At 39.6% G+C, this 18,771-nt stretch overlaps 1 protein-coding gene across 1 annotated transcript; it reads left to right on the top strand.

The window, feature by feature from the left end:
- LOC134534524 (ribosomal protein S6 kinase beta-2-like) lies at nucleotides 1-16,478 on the top strand. Its single transcript, XM_063373006.1, has 5 exons — nucleotides 1-1,298; nucleotides 4,449-4,525; nucleotides 12,115-12,404; nucleotides 12,966-13,115; nucleotides 16,464-16,478. Exons 1-5 carry the CDS (start codon nucleotides 1-3, stop codon nucleotides 16,476-16,478), a joined length of 1,830 nt encoding a protein of 609 aa, XP_063229076.1.
- The last annotated feature ends 2,293 nt before the right edge of the window (nucleotides 16,479-18,771 follow it).

Here is an 18,771-nt window from a genome sequence, read left to right on the forward strand (position 1 = left end):
ATGTTTCGTGGAGTGAGAGTTCCCGTGGCGGCCGGCAGCGCGGAGAGATTCGAGGTGCTGAAGGTGCTGGGTCGCGGCGCCTTCAGCACGGTGCACCTGGTGCGCAAGGTCGGCGGGGAAGACGACGGGCGCAGCTACGCCCTGAAGGAGCTGCCGAAGGGGCAGTACAGGACCCAAGAGGCGCTGTCCAGGTTCCTCCTGAAGGAGCGGCGAGTGCTGGAGGCTGTCGGCGAGGCGCCCTTCCTCCTGCACCTGCACTACGCCTTCCAGACGGAGGAGGCGGCCTTCTTGGTGGTCGACCACGCGGCGGGAGGCGACCTCACCGCCGTGCTGGAGGACCTGGGGTTCCTGGCGGAGGACCAGGCCCGCCTGGTGCTGGCCCAGCTCTTCACGGCCCTGGACACCCTCCACTCGCTCGGCGTGATACACCGCGACGTGAAGGCCGACAACGTGCTGGTGGACGGCGAGGGCAACGTGGTGCTGGCCGACTACGGGCTGTGCTCGGAGCCGGCGGAGGAAGGCTGCCTCGTCGGCCGCACCATATGCGGGACGGTGGAGTATATGGCGCCTGAGGTGTTCCTCAGGCGTCCGCCCGGGTACACCGCGGCCGTGGACTTCTGGGGCGCGGGCGTTCTGGGCTTCGAGCTGCTGACGGGGATCCTGCCCTTCGACCCCAAGTTCAAGGGCGACAGGAAGAAGACAATTCACAAGATCATAAGAAAGGAGCCGAAGTACCCGCCGCGCCTGTCGCCAGAGGCGGCGGACTTGCTCAGGAGGCTCCTGTGCAAGAAGCCCCACAAGCGCCTCGGAGGGCCGGCGGCTGACCTGACGGAGTTGAAGCTGCACCCATTCTTCCAGGACCTGGACTGGGAGGATCTGCCGCCCCCCTTCAGGAGGAGAGAGGGGCCGGAGTGGGCTGCAGAGAGCCCCGTGGACGGGGGTGCCTCAGAGGTCGGAGAGGTGCCAGTACTCATGCGAGGACACCTGTCGGGCTTCGACTACACGTCGCCAGTCCACCAGCAGCCCTCGGCCAGACATCAGCCCCCGTCCAGCCCCCAGCCCCCGTCTAGTCCTCGGACCCCGGCACGTCGTCCACAGCTCACGTCCAGTCCACTGCCCACGTCCAGTCCACGGCCCCCGGCAAGTCCACAGCCCACGCTCAGTCTACGGCCCAAGTCCTGTCCACTGCCGTCGTCCTGGCTTCTACCCCCGTCCAGTCCACGGCCCCCGGCAAGTCCACAGCCCCCGACCAGTCTACAGTCCCTGTCCAGTCCACAGCCTGTCCCGTCGGCGACTCCGTCAGGAGTAAACAAGTCAGCTGCTGTGACCCGGGACCGTTCTTGCAAAGAAGACGAAAATGATGAATCAAACATTCAGGAAGACAAACCGAAAGGAAATCGTTTTAAAAGAGTGGTTCAAGGTTGTTTCAAGAATTTAAGGAAGCTTTTGTGTTGTTTTTGATTGTGATCTGACAGTGGAGATAGTGTATTTTTGGGCAAGTATTTCTAAATTACAGTGATGGGACTCTATGTAGTTGGGGCAGCCCATTCGGACGACGTTATTGTGGGACAAGTTAACTAAATTGGTGTGAAGGAACTTCACACTAGTGGTGCAGCCAAGTCGTCTTTTCAAACCAAAATAAATATTTCATTTATAAATCAGGCATTCTTTATTTGCGTCAGCTACAAAAATATTTACATATTTTTATTTTTGTTTCACATGTCAATTGACGAGATAACATTAAGGAAACTTATTTTCTTAGTGGATAGATATAACTCAAAATAATATACGATATTTTACTTATGGCATATCCAGAAGGACTAAATGTTTAAACAAAAGGGTCTTTTTTACAATTTATTTCTTAAAACTCTAGTCAATGTTAATTAGCTACACATCTCGGAAAGGAAATTTTTTCTTCCAATATACAAAGAATATCCGGCTGATAAAAACAGACAATGAATTAGTAAAATCTATTTTTTTGGTTGTGAGAATTAACACTAATTATAACTATAAAATGCTATTTATTTCCTTCTGAACATCTTTTATGAAACAAATGTATTGTTTTAACTATACATGTAAGTTTTTTTTTTTAAAATAGGTTGTAACTCCAGCTAACCAAACAAAACCTATTTCAAAACGTAATAACAGTTTTGTAATAAATGTGTGTATCGTTTATTTTATCATACATAATATAAGTGAAATATTCCAAGTTGGAATAATGGTCTAGCTATAAAAGGGGATTTCATCAAGTATTATTTAATCATTTACTTAACTTAAAAGATAAATTTTCGTACAACATTATCTTTTGAGAAAAGTTTTCCACGAAGTAAATAGGTTCTATTTTTTAGTTTGAAACAAAAAAATTTCACGATTTCATTCGATTTCTTTGACAGAGGAGATTATTTTTTAAGAGTATATAATAGTTCCTCTGGCACAGGGTTCAGGGTGTGGAGCTGTGTGACACACTCCATATTGGATTGTGACGTCACGGCGGCCATCTTGGATGACTTGACCTTGAACTTTGGCTTTGACCTTTACCGTTGACCTAAAAATATTCCATAATTTCCATTTTTTAAAAAACATTTCCATCAAAAAATTGATTGTCTGTAAAGTCGGTTTACGGACGATAGTTTAACGTGACAACGTCATAATAAAATACTAATTAAATGATTTATCCAGAAGAAAATGAAATATCATATTCGGCCTTAGACTAAGCCGTAATAGGTTTTTGAAACCAAACTAATTAGGCATAATAAATAGTATATTCCTTTAGGAAGAATTTTTTTTTTAAATTTTTTTATCTTTTGTATGATAAAATCTACCTCTGCATACTTTTATGAATAAAATTGAATCATTTTTATTGAATTATCACTATTTTGTATGGATACAAAGGATTGAAATGAAATGTACAATTTAATTAATAAATTTACTTTTATTTGCATTCATTAATTCAAATATATATGAATTACTTTTAAAGTGTCGCACGCGGTATTTATTTTTTCAAGTACAAAAAAAATATTCGCATCAGCCGAGTATCGCACCGTCACTTTAACAATTGGTAGTTTATCACGCTGACCACATAGCCACGAGGCCATTTTATTAATCACTGTTTCAGATGGTACATACATAATTTATATAAATTTTGTTTTGTGTTGAGTTTTAAAAACGTATGTATTCTGCCATATTTATTTCTAATAGTGGTAGGCGGGAAATAAAAAATATATATTGTCCGCTGCAAATCGGTGGACGATCAATGAATTACATAATATTAATAATTCCAACGACGAAAATTTGATTGAAAAGTTAAATCGATTGTTGTTCCTATCGAGTGGAAGAGAGATGCCACGCATGCGTACAATAAGCAAAACAGGACACATCCGTAGTGGGACATACGTAGTGGGACAATTTTTCGTACTTGCATCCAGCGTTCATCGATTTATTAGACGTTGTCACATCAAACACTAGCCTAGTTATGAGATACAACATATCGATTACTAAACTCACGATTCTTCATTTATTATTTTTATTTTCTCTACAGGCTCTTCATAACTGTTCTGTACAAAATCTTTGTGTTCGTGTTGTTAGATAACAAGGGCCCCAGGCTATTCAACGCTAGATAAACCCATTTTTAAATATTTTTTAAATCTTTGGCTCGGTCATTCAAGGCGTACCAAGACAACTGTAGTGCAATCAATCGTTATGGTCTATGCAGCCGTAGGGTTTATGTCCTGCCCCTGTGCTGTTTTTGCTCCAAAATATGGTATGGTTTGTGCGAAAGGTGCAAATTGCTCGCCTAGTGTAAGTGCCACGCAGTGTAAGTCGTCCCAGGTATCAGCAGTAGGGCGGCGCTCTGTGACGAGAAGCAGACAAACATCTGACGTCATCGCAGCTGACGGGTGTGCAGACCCGAGCAGTTGGTAGGCTCAGGTTTGGGCGTCATGCTGGGAGTGCATGGGCATAGATTCCGCGACAAGACTACCAGCGGCGAGCGAGGATGCATTATAGAATATTCCCAGAAGGATCGAGAATGTTCCAGACGTTTCTGAAACATCGAAGGTACTTCCTGTTCTGGATCGTTTTATAGACAGGAAACGGAAGTTCAGAATATTCTGGAATGTTCTCGAACGTTCCATTATCCTGTCGTGGTTGGGTATTTTCTCCAGCTCAGAAGGGAATGTATAGGTGATGGTGGGACGCATGCTTAGGTATACTTTTTTATTATTAGGCTCACCCCTTATAGACATTAGTTTCATAAACGAAATGAATTCACTACATTACACATATTAACTAATTTATCTTTAGTTTCTACAATACAACCTGAAGATCTGCCCGAGAGAGTACCGATTCGTCTTACTACTCGCTGGGCGAGTCGCTGGTCGAGCGCGAGAACTCGCTCCCGCAGGAACGTCAGTCGCTCAGCGAGTGGGTGACTCGCTTCTTCACGGCAGTTCCTGGTCGAGCGGGGACTTCGAGGCGGAGGAAACGTCGGTCGCGGAGCGAGTACTGAAGAAACTTTGGTGGCTGAGTGAGCTGGAGACTCGCTGCTAACCACCCAGAAACGAAGCGAGTAACAGCGGTAGCTGAGATTTGCTGGTTCAAAACTGGCTGTTTTAAATTATAGGAAAACTCGTAGATTAACCTAAAGTCAATAAACAGCTGACAGTAATGAATTCCAATGTAAGATTCCGAAGATATCTGTGAGAGCATCAGAATATTAGTAATAATTATTGAGTGTGGTTTTGAAAGTTTGTGTCGGTAGATACACATGGTTTTGTGACTGATGCCATGTGAGCTACGTGGCCTCAGGGCATAGTGTCGTATTGTAAAGTTCATTCAGTATTTAAGACGTTACGTTCATTTTAAAATAAAAAAAAACATAAATGTTATTAAAGTTATTCTAGTTTTTTGTACTTAAATATTTGTTCAGTATGTGTGGGATTGCAACGAGGCTGCGGTGAAAGGAAGGAGCAGTCTTATTCAAGGTTAAACCTTCATAATACAAATATGTTGCAATTAATATTTTGTTTGCAATAAATAAACAATTTAGATTTTGAAGGTGCCTTAACTTAATAGCATCCTTGTTTATTATCAGGCTTGTGGGTAGTAATCGTTTAAAGTAACGGAACGGAAATGTATAACCAGAGCGGTGCCATCTATGGTGCATGGCGCTAAACAAAGCTCGTAAAGACAAAGGGGAACTTTATAGTATAACATTTTTTTTAATGAATTTTAAAAAGATGGTCAGTATTTTAATACAATTGCGTGTCAATATCAGATATTTCGCTTACATCGGAGCCATATAAATATTTATTTTTTAACTTTTCGCTCTGCTAATCGAATTAGTTGCAGAGCTGTTCCCCCAGAGAAGTTTTTTGGCGGTTGAGGAAACTACGTGTGATTGGCTTAAAAAAATGTAGATTAAAACCAAATTTGCGAATATTAAAATGCTCAGCATTATTTTAAAGAATTATACGATAAACTTTGTGTCCGAGTTTCGTGTTATAAGGGTATTTAGAACAAGGGGGAAAAAAAAACGAATTTGCTCGTTGACGAGGTTAGATGTCTACACATCACTGGTGAGTATTGATAGACTCGCTCTTATTTCTTTTTAATAGCGATTTGTGAGTTTACTAATGCCGATTGTGACATATTTTGACTGAAAGGCATCCATCTGTTATAGCATCCTACATAACCTCAATGTGTGGCATTGGAAATTACCCAAGGACACTATAACATATGAAAGTTTCAGATATGTCGGATCGTTTACATTCACTGTAATATGTTATTATGTATTAACTAAAGAATTAGTATAAATTACTATAGAGAAATAAGAACATATTGCCATTTATAATTAAACATAATATGTTAAAAAGAATTAAGACATACCTATTGAAATAAACAACTGGGAAACAATATAACACGCAAATATCAGATTGGTGCTGGTTGTAATTATAGGCCTTTGTAAAAACAACAATGTTAAACAAACATCAACAAAACAATAAACATATTGAATAAATACTACTGAGTATTATATATTAAGTAACGAGCTCGTGAACAACTAGGTACGTACCAAGTATTTATATTAGATTGTAGTTAAAAAAAAAAAACAGTTTAAGTTACTCAACAAACATTATTTAAAAAAAAATTAATTCATTAAACAAATATTAAATTGTTGAAGTTTTCTTAGAATTCTTACTTCAGAATAAAAATTAATTGCCGGAAATGTTCCAAAGTGTAGAAATCAATATTATTTCGTTGATTCATGTTCAATAGTAGAAACTTGCATGATGATCACGCAGCAGTTGAAAACAAGTACATAACCTTAAAATAATATATAATGAAATTTCTGGCCTTTGTTTTGAAGAGGTCAATTCCCAAAAATGAATTTAGATTCCTGGAACACCAAAGCCAGGATGAAACCCATGACTCGAACCGCTATGGAATGAAACCACAAAAATATTAACCTCCATACATAAAAAATAATTATCATGGGATACACTTTTCCCACAGACGAAACATTTACTCACCCAAAACGGCGGTAACAGATAGGTTGTTACATTTTATGATGGTTTTTACATGCGCACCAAAAAATTACATGCCAAATGGCCGAAAAGAAATTGAAAAAGGGCAAGGTAAGTATTTTTCGTTTGGCACGACAGAAATCATAGAATTTACGAATTTACAATAAGAAGAGGGTATACAAACAAAACAAAATATTTATAGAACCAGTATTGTAATACTTAGTGTTTCCCTTACACATTTGATTATAATAAAAACAAACACATTTAAGACATTATTAATTAAATAGCTACACAAAACTTTAAGATTTTGATAATGAAATATATAAAGATAAATAAATATTAAATACAATCTTTTCAAAAAAATTTAAAATTTATTTAACGTTAAATATTAAAAAAAAGAAATGTGAATAAATTTGTTATTCATAAAATCACGAGTGCCATACCTAGAAACGGCACACACTCCTTCCTTCAGAACAGACGCTACCGTTTAAAAAATTTTTTTAAAAAAGTTGCCATCAAAAACAATTTAATTTACCCAAAAAATAATAGAGACATAAGTATTATTGATGTCAAAAAGAAAAGACTATATTAAATATAGAAATCAAAAATAAATCATTATACTGCTAAAGAATCAAACAACACAGACACGAGCATAAAACACAGTTATTTACTGAGAAACAATATAATATTATCCTTAGAAACTCAATTCACGAGGAATATACACCTCTTCATACAATAATCAAAACAAAATGGGGACTATACACCCCTGCATAATAAAATTTATAAAAAGCTCGCACAAGTAAGCTAAACAAAAAATTTGGTCTCGAAATCAACATAAATTAGCTGAACATAGGATGATCACATACCTACGAGAGACAAATCTCAAAGCTAAAGAAGAAACGAAGACGAAGATCAAAATACGAAAGGAAGAAGAATATGAGTGTGTAATCGAAGAAACAAACAGGACAGAAGGGTGGTACAAATACCTAGGACAGTCAGTTACATACTATAAAAGAGGAAAATACCTCATATAAAACGCCCGTCGGCTTATTCAGAATAGTGGGGACTCTTTACCCCTACTTATCCAGCTAAATGGGGGGTCTTCTACCTCCTCCATATTAACAAAATTGGGGATTCTCTACCCCTGCTTATTACAAAAAAAATTGGGGATTCTTTACCCCTACTTAAATCCTGGTCACTAAGATCCTGATCTTAAGATACTGCTCTGAACCCTGCAGTTCAAACAACACATCATGATAAAATTTAAAAAATTTTCAAATAGAAGAATACCTAATCAAAGTTTAAAAAACGTACATTGACAATACTGATCAAATACGAAAGAAATGTGAGCCACAAAAAAAGAAAACAAAAATTCTAAAATGCTTATTCAGTGACAACACAAAATTGAAAATGAAAAATTTAAGAAAATGGTCGTCCAAAGATGAATGACTAAGTCCCATACCTTAGACACTCAAGAAATAATTTAGCACCTGCAAAAGCAAGTTTGACCATTAACACAAAATATAATATGAACAAATTTAAGATTAAGCAAAAGGGAAGTGAATAAAACTAACTGCCTGTAATTAATCGAAGAAAATGTTATGAGAAGAAATCAAAGTAGAAACCATACCTTACAATGAAGAATGTGCCACTATACGACAATCTCACCAAGCAGAACTCCACTACACGAAATTCAACAGAGATGGCTGAAACGGTGAGTCCCAGCAACACCGAGCCGAAGCCGCAACCACCCTAGCAAACTCCATGCAGCAGACACCCCACCGGAGAGATGTCCTACAGCAACAACCTAGTACACAAAATTAGAACAAAAGGAACACCCAAATTCAAGACAAAAAAGATTGAAAAATGATTAAATTGATGACACTACACGGTGTAATGTGTGGGACACATGTGAAAATAACCCAAAATATAGCTGTATCGTGTGGAAGAAGTACAAGACACACAACACACCACCTCCCCCACATGAACTAACACACACATAACCTACAAAACAGAAATTAAAAAAAAAAGTATATGTTTAAATGACAAGGACAAGAAACAAAACGGATATATTAAAATGTTATTTTAAAAGATGACACTAGCAAGACAAACTAAATAGAAAAGCAATGAATCAAAGTTAGCACTCAAAAAAAATTATTATTTAAAAACAAATAAAATCACAAAACAAATTATAAACCTAAAATGAAACTATTATAAAAATGAGTGATTTGATCTTCCATGGCAGACATAAGATTTAAAAAAAATGACAGAGGTCACCAAAAATAAGTGTTGGTGAAGCCTAACACTTAGAAAATTGTCCTGGCTCAACAGCTCTAAGGACCACCACAAGAAAACTTAATTTAGCAAAAGTTTGCCCACTGGCTAAACTTGACCAAAGTCAACAAAACATTAAAACAAAATCTAATGTCGTCTGGAAGACACTTACTTCCACAAAAAAAAATTGCATACAAAGGCATCAAAACTATAAAACCTTTTATAATAGTGTTTATAACATATGAAAATCTGCAAAATAATATTTTAAAAAATTAAAGTATCATGAAAATTGGAAATAATATTCAAAAACTTCTCTGAACAAACAAAACTTGCATCAATATTTAAACTGAAATACCATTTAGAATTATGTTAATAAAGAATATGCAAATAATATTGTCTATCATTAAAACAATTACAGTTTTGTACTTTAAGATATCAGCTAAGAGATTACAAAAAAAAATTAGTTTACCAATATTAAAAATACTATTAAAATTCATAAAAACAATTATTTAAGATTGCAAAAGGTAAGAGATAACACACAAAAGAGAATGTTTATGAGTTATTTTACACAACAAATTATTTAAGGTTATAAAATCTTAAAATTAAAATTATGATTTAGTTTCTTCACAATTGTATATATAAAACAAAATAATAACATAGTAAACAGCAAACCATGCTCTGCTACCATTTTGTGACATATATTTTGACTGAAAGGCATCCATCTGTTATAGCATCCTACATAACCTCAATGTGTGGCATTGGAAGTTACCCAAGGACACTATAACATATGAAAGTTTCAGATATGTCGGATCGTTTACATTCACTGTACTATGTTATTATGTATTAACTAAAGAATTAGTATAATTTACTATAGATAAATAAGAACATATTGCCATTTATAACCAAACATAATATGTTAAAAAGAATTAAGACATACCTATTGAAATAAACAACTGGGAAACAAAATAACACGCAAATATCAGATTGGTGCGGGTTGTAAATATAGGCCTTTGTAAAAACAACATAAAAAAAAATCAACATAACAATAAACATATTAACAAAATATTACTGAGTATAATATATTAAGTAACGAGCTCGTAAACAACTAGGTACGTACCAAATATTTATTTTAGATTGAAGTTAAAAAAAAAAACAGGTTAAGTTACTCAACAAACATTATTTAAAAAAATTAATTCATTAAACAAATATTAAATTATTGAAGTCTTCTTAGAATTCTTACTTCAGAATGAAAATTAATTGCCGGAAATGTTCTGTGCCGAAACATAGGCCCAGATTGTTTGTTTATATTAACGTTTGCAAACATTTAATTTAACATTGTGAATCATTACAAAACAGTATCGATTGTCAATATTATTTGATTATAAACAGAAAACATCTATCAATGTGAATGCTCTCTATGACTGTGGACCGAGTCGTTTGCAACAATACATTTAAAAACTTATTTTTTTTATTACAACATTTAATAACACGTATTTTTCCTTGGTTAAGTTTTATTTTGAAAAACATTTAATATTTCGGTTATTGTTGTAATTGTGTGTAATTGTTTTGGACTTAAAGCTTAAATCTTACGATTCGTACGGGCCAATAGGAATGCGCCATATGGACGTTTTTGAACGGGCTGGCAACGATCGAAAGAATGTTGGTGACTTTTTGAAGACCGAAGGACGCTCGAAGTTAAAGCCAATATAGTTTGTTAAATAAATATAACAATTGAAAGTAAATAGGATTGTGTGTATTTATGACAAAAGTAGATGTGCAAAGCTACGTGTGTAGAAAATGTTTTAGGGAAATATGTATAATTTATTTAATTATTGTGGATAGAAATTGCGATTGTCGCCGATACCGTAAGTTACGCCATTGTGGCGCTTGTTAATTTCCCTAATTTTCACCGCTACCCAAAACACACATCTGATTTTTATGACCCTATAGACAAATGAACCCTAAGGAACTAAATAGAATTTCGTGACATAATTTTTATAAACATAATTTTTTTTATTTATTACAAACTTCATTATCTCGTTTAACCCCAGGTGTCTTGTTTTTAAAGTTATCTGCTCACCCTGAACTAACTAGCCGGCGCATTATAAATAGACTAAGCAGTTAAAATAAAACTTTCAAGTGGTGAAAATATTTGGTGACATAAAATCTATCAGGACAAACAAACTTTTGGTTTATGTGTGTGCCCTACATACCTCCGGAAATTACGAATTTAAGGATGATCTGTTAAGCTTATCTATCACTGCCACAGTTTTTATTCTGAAATTCAAACTGCCTGACTTTTGTAGTCAAGTTGAATTTATTTATGTGGGATATTTGTCTAACAGTGAGGGATAAAAATATTAAAAATATTTGCAGTTTTCCAAGCAAAATAACTACATAGTGTGTTTTTTATTTGTCTCCTGCCATTATTTTCCCATGTTTTATGTGGTTTAAAATTGATTGTCACCAATACCTCATTTGAAAGTAATAATAAAATGATATAGTCCAATAACAATGCAAAAGTAGAGAGTGACGACCATACCGTGGGGCCATCGAGTGTAAGACGAGATTGTTTGTTGATTGTTTTAAAGTGTTTTGTGTTTTTGATACCTATATTTATACAACATGTCACGACCAACTACGTCTACCTACAGTCTGCGAAATAGGGCAGAAGCCAATGTTGAGGAGGCTAATGAAAGAGAATCGAGGAGCACAGATAATGACACATTGACTGCGTCATCAGGAGGCAGGTGTTCACCTGAGGGAGTAATGGATTACCTAACCACATCTTCGACAAGGGCAGGTGAATGGCTGGAGCGGCCCATGGCTCCTACACAGGCACCCTCTTCTAGCAACTTGTCACAATCAGCTGTTCTCCCCATCCTTGATTCAAGTAGCCTACCTACACCAGTGTCTGTCAGCATACCCTTGGACATTATAGCAACAGATGCTGCAGTACCAGTTCCTCAGTGTGCTGCTGTACACAACACCACCATAAGCCAGTACACACAACCAGATATTTTAAGTCGATTGGATCAAATGATGCTGAACCTAACATTGAACATGAACACCATACAAGCCAAAATTGAGGCCAAATTGGACACTGTACAGACAAGCCTGAGATCTGACTTCAGTAATCTGGAAGACAGATTAGAGACCCAGTTACAGGAACAACAAGTCACACTGGAAAGGTTGTCAGATCATGTCACCCAAGTGCAGACTAATGTCAACGGGTTGGAGTCTCGCACTGCTGCCTTGTTGGAAACTGCAGCCCAGGAACGACAGGAACTCCAGGAACGGTGTGCGAATGGTCGTGCAGTATTAAAGGCTGAAGCCTTGAGATTGTCTGCCCGACTTGAACATGTGGAAGAGACGACTGCTACTCTGCACAGCAGGTTCGATGCCATCGGCAGTGAGGTCGAGCAAGCTGCAGCAAGTGCAGCAGAGGCCAATGCATCTGTTCTCTACCAACGGGTAGAATGCCACCAACAGAGAATGGAGACCCAGGTGCAGATGCTGGAACGGCAACTGCAAGAGCTGGGATCTGCCCACAACACCAATCCAGCGACCAACAACAACAGTCCCATCGAGGAGCCCAGAAGAAAGGAAGTAGCACCAGGCACACGTGTAGCTACCCGGCAGACTCTGGATGCACCAGTTAGTATGGCAAGCTTGGATCCTGCGGCCTTGATGCACCATCCAGCACGCCATTGGTCGGAGGCAATGCCATCCTTCTCTGGCAACGCGACAGAAAATCCTGTGAGATTTCTGAACAAATTCGAGGAATATGCCAGAACATTCAGCCTGACCGACCAAGAAAATTTGAGGTGTCTCAGCACAGCACTGAAGAGCCATGCTTTTTACTGGTGGGAGATGAAGAGCAACTCCACCAGCTCCTACAGCCAGTTTCGTGAACAATTTCTGCAGCAATATTGGAATCTTAGGATTCAGGGGAATCTCCGTGCCCAACTGCATACGGAATGCTATGACCCAAAGCGTAGTGTGACACTGGAAGCCCATGTGTCAAACATGTTTGAAAGAACACGCTATCTGGACCTAGCCATGGCAGATGAGGAGTTCATCGCTACAGTGAACATGCAGTTACCCCTAGCCTACCAACTCCAACTGAGTGGCCGCACCTATCGGGATGTCACCGACTTCCGCGAGCAGCTCCTGCTCTTGGATAAGCTACAGAAGCTCAACCGCTCGCAATCCAGACAGGAGGAACCTGGTAAAAGCTCGTCTTACCAGAAGCACCAGCCGGTGCACAACTACTGGCAGTCACGAGAGAGCAAGCAGAATGTCAACCGACCAGCTGCTGTAAACATGATGCTGTGGACAAGAGAGGAAGAGCCTCCACGCCAGAAGCGACCATACAAGAGAAGTTTCCAATGCAACAGCAACTGGCAACCTAAGAATGCGACACCGTACAAGCAGAAAACCTGGTGTCCAATAAGAAATATCAAAGTGATAATGAGGAGAGCCGCACGCACCGAGACGAAGATAGGCACAGCGACCGACGCCGATCACTGTCACCGGAAAAATGGCCTACCAGGGAGTCTACTTTCAACCGGCGCAGGAATCACTCTGACGACGAGTATGATTCCAAGAGGCACAGAAGATCGTCTGAGATGCAGCGCAGCAACAGACAAGTAGACAACCGACCGCCACATCACCAACAAGTCCCTACAGCTCCAGTGAATGCCTGCAGCACAAGCTCATCTAGCAGCACTCCAGGGGGCGAGCAAAATACAGCCTCATTCCAGTCATCACTTCCACCTCCATTTACTGCACAACAGCTGAGCTACTTTGCCCGCAATGAACCTCTGAACCCTGCGGCAGAGTCATTCCAGACAACACCCGCCAACACAGCTAATGGTGGAGAGTGGGTAAACAACCACACTGTTGCACCCATAAGACAGGGGCGACAGACAACTGGGAACCTGTTAAACTAGAGAGGGTTACGGTTGATAGTCCCCGCACCATGACCCGATTCGACGGCAGAGGGGAAAACCAAGGAGTGAAAGAGTGGTACACTCCAGTGTATACTTGTATTGGGTACAGGAAATACTTATGCACAGTTATGTTGAGGGAAAATGAACGCGAATTTCTCTACCATGAACCTACAGAAAATAACTTCCCTCTACGAAGAACAGTGTGTCCAGAGATCACACTAAGAATAAATGGACAGGATACCCCTGCACTGCTAGACTCAGGTGCAGAAGTAACATGTATGAGTGAAGAGTTGCTGCTACAACTACAGCAACATTGCCAATCTCTTCCAGTAATTCCAGTACCTGCTATGAAGATCATAGGGGTGACTTCAAGAGCCAGTTCCATTGTCAACCGACAGGCCCTAATTACAGTGGAAGGACTGGGTAATTTAAAGGAAATGACAGCCTTGATCGTCCGAGGACTAGCTAAACCTCTCATCATTGGGACCGACTGTCTAACCAAGTTTGGCATTGTAATAGATTTCAGCCACTGGACAGTGACAGCCAGTGATAGTTTACTGCCTATCTGTATGACAGATCAGTGGCATGTACAAGGCAATTGGGTGGGCCTATTACAACACACGGAAATCCCAAGGCAAATATGTGTAAGTCAGCTGACTGAAAATCTGACAGCTACCATTGAAGACCTAGAGCTGTCACTGCAAGGTGTGACAACAGTGACAACTGTACAACAGCAGCAAATTTTCCACCTGCTTGTCAGTCATCAATCTGTATTTTCGGACAAACCGGGCCTGAACAGGCACTATCAAGCAAAAATAAAAATACAGGAAAACCAACCATTCCACAGGAAGTCCTATCCAATCCCTGCCAAATACCTGCAGGAGGCAACAGAGTACTTGCACCTAATGGTTGACTGGGGTGTAGTGAAGAGAGAAGCTAGCCCATATGCCAACCCTATTGTATGTGTGGCAAAGAAGGATGGTACAGTGAGGCTATGCTTGGATGCAAGAGAGCTCAACCGAATAACAGTCAAGGACAGGGAAAGCCCTACACAGACCAGTGAGATATTGCGTCTGTATCAAGGAATCAAATACTTAACAACTCTGGACTTATCATCTGGCTATTGGCAGATCCCATTGGAATCCAGTTCATGCCAATATACAGCTTTCCTATTCAGAAACCAACAGTTTGTGTTTAAGGTTATGCCTTTTGGCCTCTGTAATGCGGTAGCTGAATTCACCAGATGCCTGGATGCTACCCTAGGTCCTGAGTGTGCGAGCTTTGCAAGAGCCTATGTCGATGACATTTTAATAACATCTGCAAGTTTCAAAGAGCACTTGGTTCACATCCATACTGTGTTGGATAAGCTACAACAGGCTGGCATGACTGTTAACCCTAAAATTGACGGTGTATCCTGTAAGATACACCTCAAATGAAAAAAATCATGTTCCTACAAGATGGCTTCATTCGTCTTCCTTTATGCACTGATGTGTGCCTTTATGTGTGTAGTGTGGTTTGTGATTAGTGCTGCCATCTAGCGAGTGTTACTGTAACTTGAAGAGCCTGCAGTGTCAACATGGCCGCTAGGAGCTTTGTTGTTAGTGAAAATAAGGTAAGAAATCAAGCTGTTTTGTTATGAAAAAAAGATTGTTGCATGTTTATTTGCACAAAAATGGGTTTTGTAATGATTATGCATTCGTTATCTGGTATTACGAATTAGAATAATTGTGCTACTAGTTTTTTACGACTGTAAAAGTTTTATGTATCTCAAAAGATACACCGCCAATACCCCCAAAAGAATAGATTTCTGGCATGTGTATCCTCTAAGATACAATGCCAAGTACTCACAAATTTGATTTTTCTTACATGTGTATCTTATTAGACACAATGCCAATTTCTCACAAATATGATTTCTCTGACTTTTCAGTTGTAAAACTTGGAAATAAAGCATAAATATGAAGTAAACTAGAACGTAACCTTGAATTAATAAATATTCAGTAGTTTATACACATCTATTACTGTACATAATTCTTGTTTTTCAGAATCAATTTCAATCAAGAGCAGCAAAACTTGTGGCACTAGCCCTACTTCCTCTTGAGGGTAATATATCTGAGGGATCTGATGTATCAGATACTGAAAAGGATGAAACCCAACTTGTACAACCTCCCAATCATCACTCCGCAGAATTTAGTGAAGATGATGTGACACCCAGCTTGCAGGAGGAATTAGAAGATGCTTTCATTTCTGTCAATACTGACCATCTACCATCAGCAGTTCAAGACCAAGCTGAGGAAGTACAGGCCAGCGGAAAATGCAAGGGAGCAAGGAAGTTACAGCCAAAACGTATTTACAGGTAAGACATTGGTAAAATAAAGTAGCTTTACAAGACATTTTCCGTTTGACTGTCCTGGGTGTATTGAAAACTGTAAAATTGTCAGTTGTCATATAATTGCTTAAAACTAGTGAGTTTTTTCTAAAAAAATAAGCTTGCAGACTCTAAAATAAGTGTAAAAAATATTGCACTCTGTGCACATTTTTCAAGTGCAAGTTGCAAATAGAACATAACCAATAGTACTCTGCAAGTGTAGAGAAGATCTGGAACACAATACGTCAATACTCGATCAGTACGCACTTAGTACAGTCGTTGGAATATGCCATAAATTTAGAGCCTGCAGTGTACTTGCTTACTGTATTATGTGCGTTTTTGTTGCAGTTGGACCAGTGGTGACTTCTGTCATGCAGTTGGTACAGAAGAAAGTGTCCCAGTCAACAACTTCACAATTCCAGTAAATGTTCAGACTCCAGTGCACTATTTTTTGTCTTTCTTCAGTGATGATTTGATAACTACTATAGTAGAAAACACCAATTTATATTCTACACAAGTCACCGGCAAAAGTGTCAACACAACTCACAATGAAATTAAAGATTTCTTAGCGATATTGCTAAGAATGGGTATTGTGGACATGCCTGTATACACAGACTACTGGTCTGAAGCTATGAGCTTTGAACATGTATCAAGTGTGATGCCCCTGAAACGATTTCAGGCTCTAAGAAGATACCTGCATTTCGCAAACAATGAAGAAATGAACGACGATAGTTTCTATAAAGTGCGGCCTGTCTTGGAAATTGTTCGTCAGAACTGTATCAGACTGGAAAGTGAGAAAAGGCACTCCATAGACGAAATGATGATACCCTACAAGGGTACCAAAGCTGGCTCCCGACGACAGTACGTGAAAAACAAGCCCAAGAAATGGGGTTACAAGATGTTTGTTCGGTCAGGTGAACCTACATGGACAGCTGCAACCAATCATACCAGAGTGGCCACTACAGCTGGTGTCATTGGATTTATTTGGGCCACTGCCTGTGTCGAAGGGAGGATTCAGACATGTTTTTGTCATCCTCGATGTGTTTTCCAAGTACACACGATTATATCCAATCGTAAATGCAACTGCTAAGACAGTGCTGAATAAACTGAAACAGTACACAGAAGAGATTGGAAAACCTAAAGTAGTTTTGTCCGACCGAGCCACTCAGTTCATGAGTGATGTGTGGCAGCAAGGTGTCCGCAAACTAGGCACCACTCCCACCACTATCTCTACCCGACACCCTCAGAGCAATCCAGTAGAGAGGCAAATTAAATCTCTAGGGAATTTGCTCCGAATGTACTGTCACCATACACAGCAGTCCTGGCGCGACAGACTGCCTTATGTGGAATGTGTTCTAAATAACACTGTACATAGCTCAACAGGTTTTACCCCCAAAGAAATCCTCTGCCGGGATCGAACGGTGACTATCAATCCTAACTATTTACCCAGATACGACGAGTTACCAGAAGAGGACAACCTACCTACATGCGAAGAAGTGAGACAGCTGGTACATGCAAAACTAGTGTCCGAAGCAGCGATTAGACAGAGAAAGAAGCCCGCATCAAAACGCAAATGTTTCAAGGTCAACGATCTAGTGCTGAAGAAGACCGCACCGATAAGTAGAAAGTGGGAATTCATAACGAAGAAGCTGTGTTTACTATACACAGGGCCCTACATCGTTACCGAAGTAGTAAATGAAAACTGCTATACTCTGGCAGACAGAACAACTAATCAAGCTATCGGCAGGTATAACATTACGCAGCTACGCGAGTACAAGGAACCAGTCGCTGGTCAGTTTTAATATCGCCAGGAAGTTTAATAGTATCCCTACGAAGGCTATAGAAGAGTGTAGTCAGCTTGAAAAAATTTAATTTAATTAATATTTTTGTCTCATGTTTGGAGACGTAGCATATGCTACTTGTGTGTATGAATGTTTATCCTGGAGTACGATGCGCCGAGGAGTCGCGCAGAAGTGTGCCTGACACTATGTGTGTGTCGACTGAAGGTAAATACCAGTCGATTTTTTTCTGCGGTTGAGTGAAGCTGAATTCCACTACCGTCGGAATATGGGAAAAATGCAGTGTCATTGGACATGTAGCCAGAGAGCTATTACTGCATATGTTTTGTCAAACCGAGTGTTTGATATGTAGTGTCAGAGACCGAAGCGAAACTAGTCGGAAGTACCCAGCAATGAATCTACACGCTCTATGTATCCTTGCTATTTGTCTAACACTAAATGTGCTAACAGCTGATTCGTCCTCGAGCCTACAAGGAATACCCCCACACATATCCTATTGGTAAAACTGTTTGACCTGCGATTTCCTGCGAGAATGCCTAATGTGTTATGCGCTGAAGCCTGTAAGTGTAAACAAAATCAAGCACAGTTGGTTAAGAAGCCCTGCTAGAGACATGCAATGGTTAGTAAAAGATGAAGACATACCTGTGTTTTGTAAAATCCAGCACAGTAAGTGCAATTTTTAACACCACTGATGTTTGTGAATATTTATCTACGTGTAGCACACGCACACATATGTTTGTGATAACTATCTACGTGTAAAAGCGATCGTTGGAGGATGTGGATTTCTCTCGAAAGCTGAAACATATGTGTGACAAGACAAGCACTTGTGTCGCGATGGTATTATGCTGCAACGCCAA

This window comes from Bacillus rossius, chromosome 7, assembly GCF_032445375.1.
Source record: "Bacillus rossius redtenbacheri isolate Brsri chromosome 7, Brsri_v3, whole genome shotgun sequence".
Lineage (NCBI taxonomy): Eukaryota > Metazoa > Arthropoda > Insecta > Phasmatodea > Bacillidae > Bacillus > Bacillus rossius.